Source organism: Trachurus trachurus (genome assembly GCF_905171665.1).
Source record: "Trachurus trachurus genome assembly, chromosome: 19".
Taxonomy (NCBI): Eukaryota; Metazoa; Chordata; class Actinopteri; order Carangiformes; family Carangidae; genus Trachurus; species Trachurus trachurus.
This window is the reverse complement of record NC_139913.1, coordinates 12586460-12594676: the sequence shown is the minus strand read 5'-3', so window position 1 is coordinate 12594676 and position 8217 is coordinate 12586460. Positions and strand designations below refer to the sequence as shown.

Genomic DNA, 8217 nt, shown 5'->3' with positions numbered 1-8217 from the left:
AACTGGGACTGTCCCTCTTATATTCATCTTATAGATAGAGATCTTATAGATAAATATATTATTGGTCGCTGAACTGGAGATGCTACTTGTTTTCACTTCAGAGATCGGGTCACCAAACCTCCATCACTGCCTGTTCCTCCAGAAGAAGAAGGCCTTTACCTGGGAATAGACACCCATTTGTCATCTTTGCATGACTTTAATCCAGCTGTGGAATGACGTCTTTCTTGCAGCTGTCTATGTCAGGTTGTAAAGTACCAGGAGACTGACTGGGCTCAGAACTCACTCTCCTCCAGAATCTCCTCCATGGTCTCCCCCAGTGTCATCTCTCCATCGCTACTGGACAGGCTCTTCCTGGTGAGGAGATCTAGCCCCGCTGCATCGTAGCCCTTCAGTCCTGGGCCCCCTCCGAGTCCAACCACTCCGCTCCCTCCATGTACGGCCACCTGAAGCAGGTGCGGGTTAATCATGGAGGCCCCCCCCTCGTCGTAGGAGTCACTCTGTCGAGAACACCGGGGGCGACGCCCTCTGGTGCACTTCCACAGCTGCTTGAGAGGTGCACCCCGAAAACAGCCCCTGATCTGGAGGCGGTTGGTGAACAGGAAAAGCTGCCAGCGCTTTTTCAGTTCAGCTTGGACCTCAATAGAAATACAGCAGAAAATATTTATATTAGTATTTAATATATTTGCTAATATTCTTGATATCCTTGTCCTGATAATAACATATCACGCAGCTGTTTCCAAGCCAAAACAATGGTAGACAACAGAATGGTTGGCAACTAACTCACATAACACAACATACAGTAGCCTATATATACGTATATATCTATAACATGTTTCTTAAAGGAGCTATTTGCTATAACAAAACTTGTAAATAGCTCTCATAGATATTGGTGAACATGTTGGCAAACAGTTACCTCATCACACATGTAAATGGAATTCATTTGAAGTTTTCAGGCCATATGATATACAGTATAATCCAACCACCACTTTACTTTAGTCTCCACCACCTCATGTGGGAAATATCTTACTCTTTATAGCTACTGTGTTCATCAGGTCCTTGTTAAGTCTGTTTGAATGTAAGATAACTGCTGGAAACAAGCTCATGGTTGTTACTGAGACCAAAGCAATTAGGTAGGAGAGGTTAAAACAATTTAAGCAATACATCACGACAGGCTGTGATATACGCTCATTATACCACAGCTAAGGGGCGTTCTTCGGCCCAATGCGAAACGGAGGGGCGAAAACCCCCTTATAATATATCAGGGACTGGAGTGATGCTTAGAACGGTTACCGATCCTCTGAACATATTATCTAAAATATCTAAAAATAAAAAATAAAAAAACTCTCCGGATATGAGCTCTGCATGTTGTATTTTCCTCTGCTTTTTTTCAGGAGAAAGTCACCGCTCAATCCACTCGACCATTGTTAACCCTCCCTTAACCGTGAACATGTGAATTCAACTCATTTAGTCTGTTTGTTAACATCGTCAAAACACCGGCTGCCTTTTGCTACCTGATGATGACAACAAACTTCCATTCGTACTTCCCTGACGCGGAGTGATATGCCGTGATAAGGCTTTAGAATCGTAGCTGTGGTATACGCTCATTAGCTATCACAGTTAACAACCAATCAGATTGCTGGATTGCACATCTCCTTTTTTATAAACAACAATAAACCATCCATAAACCATCCACAGTACACAGAAGACACATACCTCTCCATTAGCAAAACAGTACAGCACAGCAACCAAGAACCCCTAAAAAAGATCACACATCATGAATAAGGGCTAATGTTGATCTACAGCAGGAACAAACTCTTGTAATTAACTTTACCGGCGTTACCTGAAAGGAGCTGAGAGTCAGGTTGATGAAGTTCCTGGCATAGCGACTGCTGCCCTCCACACATTCATCTATCAGCACAGTAAAGACCACCTCATGGATCCCAAGCAGAGGGATCAGGACCAGCGTGGCTCTGGCCAAGCTGACAGACATCAACAGACACATACAGTGATGCACAAAATAGTTTTTGGAGGGTTAAGATTTAATTTTGCCACACGATTCAAAGAGCAGAGGACAAACCAGAGGAGAAAGTTAAGCTCTGTAAATGTATGCATGAGCTTCCCTCCTGTGGTGACATTTACGGTCGGGTAAAGAGGCCAGGCATTATGAGGGTGACATTTTAAACTGTGCTGTATGTGAGAGAGATTAACATTTAAATGCTGCTCCACAATGTAAAGACACCTCTGAGGAGACACCAGAGCTCTCAAGGCCAGACGTGTTTCCTGACATTTGGATTTTGACATCAGGGAATGAAAGGCAGAGGGGAAATACCTGTATCTGTAGTCTGTGAATTTCACCAGGTCTGCTTTCAGCTTGGACAGCAGCAGCATCAGGATCTTGATGAATATGCAGAAAATCACCTGCCGAGAGAAAGAATGTGACTTAAAAGACTGATGGAAACATACAACAGAGCCTCAGCAGTGTATCAATAATCAATCAGTCACGATGTGTGTGAGTGACTGCAATATCACATGTTCTCACAAGGCAGGAGTGTGAAATCAGAGTAAACTTAGATGGTCTAGAGAACTGACGTGCATTTCTAATGAAAAGATCGTGTATAACCTGAAGGGAAAACCTGGACAGTTCCATGAGATTTGGCATTTGGGATGATTTAACGTTCCTAGAGACAGAGCCCACAACATACTACTCAGATGTGTGTCACTGTTGTGGGAGTTTCCCCCTTTGTTCTTTTGTTTTAGTCTGCTCATTTACTAGTGGTAGATATCCATTCCCTATATCTTGTCTTACTGTTATTCTGCTAGTTTGTTATTGGTTTAAAGAAAATGTGTATGTATCATATACTGTATCTATCCATTTTTCAATTTGTATTTTCTTCCTCTGTGACATATTTCTGTAGGAATTAGTGGTCAGACCTGAATGGAGGGAGGACTGAGCTGATCTGCATATTTTGTCAACTGTGGCATTATTCAGCTCAAGGGTTGTTATGGTAAAAAAATAAACAAAAATCAATTAATAAAGAAGTCAGAGTGAACTGATTTAATAACTAGTATTAGAAGAAGTGATGTATTCATTACTAACTGCACTTTGACTTTACTCACGAGCACTGACAAGGTGATTGGGCCCCTGATGATCCACCAGAACCATCTGTTCACTATCGACCAGCATCTGTGGGATAAAAAAAGACTCAAGCGATTTGATTTCTTTAAATTCATTTATTAATCTAAAACAGTGGAATGAAAGACTCACTCTGTGTTTTCATATATAATCTTGACCACAGTCCACGGAGTCACAAACAAGACAGGAGTCCCTGAGAAGACATAAGAGAGCAGTTAAAGATGCTAAATTTGATTTGATTTCTCATGAAATTGTGTTTAATTATTATAGAAAGTTTGTGAAAGCTTTTCAGCTTTTCTCCACTCTCACAAAGTCTGATGTCAACATGGCTTATGTCAGGAACACAGTGGCTGCAGTAATGCAGCTGCCACTCTGACACCATGCAGACAGTGTAATCCCAGTGTAACACTCACAGCTTCGGCGGCTGCTCACAACTAGAAACCCTGATCTCAGTGCTGCTCTAAAGGATGAAATCTGCACTAATTCAGTTTATTTGTGTTTTGCAAAGTGTTTAAAACTGTCTTGATAACCCATTCATAAACCTTTATGAATCTTCATAAAGGGAGTCCTATTGTAAAGTTAATTGTAATGTTGTTAATTGTCTTTATTATTTGAACCTGAACATGCTGTGACACACATGCACACACACTATTATCTGTTACAGCTTACCCCACCCTAACAGCATGTATTTCTTCAGCAGGCGTCTCTTGGTCAGCACAGCAGTAAAGAGCAGCGTGTGGAGGAAGATGGCCTCCACCAGGAGCCAGAAGTAGTTACAGGCCACAAAGTACTCCATGCACACCTTGGAGAGTTTACACATCAGCGCTACCTGTTGGGGAACCATCCATCCATCCATCCATCCATGGGGATACAATGGGATAAATTAGTTCAGCAAATCATTTGACATAAACTGTAAACACCAATGTAAATAATGAGGCAGTGATGTAAACACCGCTGAGGTTGAGTAGGAGTTCCATCCCGGGTCGTCCTTGGGGAGGTTGGAGTACATGATGTATAATATGATTTCCTTGGAGATGACAGCCACGGCTCTCAGGATGAACGACACAAACAGGTTCATGTGGATGTAGTTCCTGGTGCAGTGGAGCTTCCTGGTAAACAGATACCGGAACAGTTGGAGGAAGGCATTGATCTACAGCTCCTGTGCAGCTGTAAAAGCATTACTGAGGACGCGGGTCAGGATGTAATAATCAATGTTGTGTGTGCATGCTGCATAGATTTTATAATGTTATTTACAATGATTGCTCACCACACCCTGTCTCCCTCTCAATATTATCTGCCTGCCCCGCTGGAATGTATGATATCCTAGTTTTCCCAGTTTTTAAAGGGATAGTTCAACATTTTTGGCAAATTCACTTATTGCCATAATCCCTAAAGTCATACTGCAGGAGTAGGTTCATTACCTTTAATTGTCAGTGCAAGCTGTTTTTAGGTCAGCGGGGCAGAGATGCGAGCTCTGCACACTGTGCGGTATTTCCGGCTTTCCCTCATCAAACTCATCAAATACACAATCCAACAACTCCAAAACGCTCTGGTGGACAAGTTGTGACCTGCACATTCACCACGCTATGAGATAATAATGTAACACTCCGAGACAGAGTTGTTTTCAAGGCAAATTCGTTGGAACTACGTTCCAGACACGGCTGCTGGGCAGAGTGATTTCAAAAGCACAAGTAGTTCCGAGTATTTGCTTCATGTGTTGTAATGTTACATACTTATACGTTATTATCTCATAGCGTGATGAATGTGCAGGTCACAATTTGTCCACGAGATTGTTTTGGAGTTGTTGGATTGTGTATTTGATGAGTTTGAAGAGGGAAATGCAAAAACAACATGCACTGACAATAAAAGGTATAATGAACCTATACTCCTATGACTGAAGGGATTATGGCAATAGGCCAATTTGCCAAAAATGTTGAACTATCCTTTTAACAATTACTGTGCAAAGCTACAAACATGAGATCAAAGTTGTTTCCCTCATACATTAGAAGACACTGACCTCAATATGCCCATCAGCAGCGTGGCCAGTGTGAGGGAGGTCAGCGACAGGGAGTAGCCGATGATGGAGATGAGCCTGAGGGCTGTCTGACGAAGCACCTCGTCCTCCTGGACACACACATGCACAAGGAAATGGATGGATGGAGAGATAACAACATCTCTTTAGATCTCACTAGGATAAGAACAGGTGCTCTGTGTGTTTGACAGCGTCCTCGTCACCTTGTCTTTAAAGTACTGGTCCTCTTGACACTCTGACTCGTCTCTCCAGGGCTCAGAGGAGTTCCCTCTCTGTCGCCACCTCCCATTTTCTAAACACTCTCTGTGAGCTCTCCTAGAGCCATCTGCAGGGAAACCAACATAGTCTTCATTTTAACAGCATTAACACATTATTGTACAGTCAGAACCCAAAAGAGTTTATTTTTCTGTTCTATGGCAGGACGCAGAATCCCCGGCCTTCGAATTCATCCTGAGGGGGAGATGAGATTTCACACTAATAATTCAACACCCGTCATCTCACGGTGTCACTGGATAAAAACTGAAGGGATCATCACAGTCACTCCAAACCAAACCGTAGCTGTTAAGATGAAAACTTTCAATAAATAACCAAAGTAGTGGATCATGCAGCTTGTGTGACAAAACCCCTTTAGAGACGCACAGCAGACAAAGCTGTCAAACAACTGTTTCTCATTAAAACCATGACAGATTCATTAAAGGTTTAACTCCTGACCCCATGACTTCACTGCAGCCTGTCCTGTGATTCCCTCAGTTACTGATTCACTTAAAATGCATGCAGAGACAAAGAGCAGCCGAGTGACACTATAGACACAAACTGCATCTGAAGTGTTGAAACAGGACATTACCCTCGCTCATCCACGGCAGGTAAGAGGGACAGGGCACCGACACGTTTCCAGGAGACGAGTGGGGCCAACACACAAAAGAGTCAAATGTCCCACGACAGTAGTTTCCTGCAATGAAAGGTCAGGTCTGAGGATTTGGACAGTGGGTTAAGACAGAGGGAAATAAAACGTTAGGCTGGGGACTCACCAGTTTTTGAGAGTGCAACAGTTGTCAGAGTTCTGTTGCAGCTCTCCCAGTACTCGGTCCGTTTGGCTATCAGACTTTCCAGCACTGAGCTGGTCACCTTCCACATGGAGTCAGACAGAGAGGAAAAGACATTATTGAGGAATTGTAGTCCATTTTAGTTTAGTATATAGCATGATGAATAATTCTCTTGATGAGTCTTGATGTGAAACGATACAATTTGGTTTGTTTGGTCTCCACCTCCTCATGTGGGAAACATCTTGCTCTTTATAGCTAGCTACTGTGTTCATCAGGTCCTTGTTGAGTCTGTTTATGTGTTGAATGTAAAACAAGCTCATGGGTGTTACTGAGACCAAAAAATACGCTGAAGAAAGCCAAGGGCTGAAACGCGTCCGTCAGGCACTGCTGTGCGTTAAATAAATATTTCAAGTTTATTTTGTGAGTGCTGCTATTTCAGTTTTTTCAGTGTTTCGATTTTTGAGCCGGCACCCAGTTTTATTGTTACACTAGAGTCGAGCATGCCATTCCCTTTGTTACTGAGACCAAAGCATTTAGATATGAGAGGGTTAGGAAGCAATACTTCCTCTAGTTTGAGCTCCATCACCTCTGAGGGGACTCTGGTGCTTTCCAGCCTCTGTTCTTCAGCTAACATTAGTCTCAGTCTAGTCTCATCCCAGAATTCCAGAAAGCAAAGTCCCGTCCAGGTTCTCCTGCTTCCTCCCACAGTCCTCACACTGTAGGCTGACTGTCATAGGTTCTTTAACATGACCACTGGTGTGAATGTGATTGTAATCTTGTCTCTGAGTCAACCCTGCTAGTAGTTTAGACGATGAATGGCCAGAAATGATCATCAATCATTTATGCTAATATTAATGATTATTTCTGAGACCAGGCAGCGGCAGAGACCGGGCGCAAGTCATGCATATTCACAGAACCTGGATTTTTCAATGAGGGAGAAATAATAGATGTGTTTTTAGCATCTTTGAGAGTTATTTTAAACAACCTTTTATGGGTAAGCAATTTGAATCAAAAAATAGTCATAGCAGAGCATTTTTACACATTTTAAAATGCCTCTTTAGGGGGTCTTTAAATACTAATTGTAAAATTTCTAATATGCAACATTCAATGCATACGTATGTGTGTTAAATATATAACAATTCTACATGTTTAAAGTTTTCCCTTAACAATTTACAATCATTATGTGTTTGATTTCCAGCCCCTGCTGCCTGTTGACACTGCAGTGTCAGTGTGAACCCACTTGGTGGGAGTATTTAACTAGGACCACCCTGTGTTGTCAGGGAAACATGATCACCTGTATGTAATTTGTTAATGCAGGTGATTTATTATGTAGGCTCAGTCCATCAGTATCAGGCCGGCAGCGATGTAAACACACACCTCTGTTTATTCTAAGGACATAACTGAAGGTGACTGTATTTGACAACTATCTTATTAATTAATGCTCAGTTCTAAATGATCATTCTGCTCTAATGTGCTTTCATTAGTGAGACGAATTAGTGTTTCCTTTATTTGAGGATCTCCGCCGACCACAGCTGCCTCCTCTGCTCTTTATCATTCAGCATCAGAGATGAAGGCAGAAACTTTTCAGTCTTCACAGTCCAGTGAGGAAGCAGCTGAAGTCGCCAGCCTCTTTGTGTCTGTTCGGCCGCCTGGTGGCTCAGCCGCCATCTGGGCCACAGAGATCCCTGCTGGCTGACAGACAACGTCTCAACTCACTGGGGCTCATCTTGTCAAGATGAGTCCAGAGCGTTATCGCGGCTCAGGCAGAGACAAGAGCTGCTGTCTCCCTGTTGTCTTTGTTGTCTCCCATGGGACCAAACCTGCTTCACATCAAGTGGCAGGGTCCTGAATAATTTCACGTCTTGTAATCTTGAAGATGAAAGTGACAATAGAAATGCACAATATAAAGCGGTCTTATTTGTTTTTTTTATTTATACATATGAATAAAGTTTCCTCTGCTTTTTTTTCTGTTCTTTAATCCCTGGAGAAAAACATCCGCCTCATTTGAT

At 42.5% G+C, this 8217-nt stretch overlaps 1 protein-coding gene across 1 annotated transcript; it reads right to left on the bottom strand.

Moving 5' to 3' along the window:
• Positions 1-272: 272 nt before the first annotated feature.
• Positions 273-6888, bottom strand: glp2r (glucagon-like peptide 2 receptor; the record flags this gene model as incomplete). The annotated part of the gene is made up of 12 exons (XM_083994296.1): positions 6194-6888; positions 6010-6114; positions 5369-5490; positions 5151-5257; positions 4086-4242; positions 3803-3962; positions 3266-3326; positions 3118-3184; positions 2330-2418; positions 1841-1979; positions 1714-1755; positions 273-635 (listed from the first exon to the last, which is right to left on the bottom strand). Exons 1-12 carry the CDS (start codon positions 6297-6299, stop codon positions 273-275), a joined length of 1518 nt encoding a protein of 505 aa, XP_083850422.1. The 5' UTR covers positions 6300-6888.
• Between the last annotated feature and the right edge of the window lie 1329 nt (positions 6889-8217).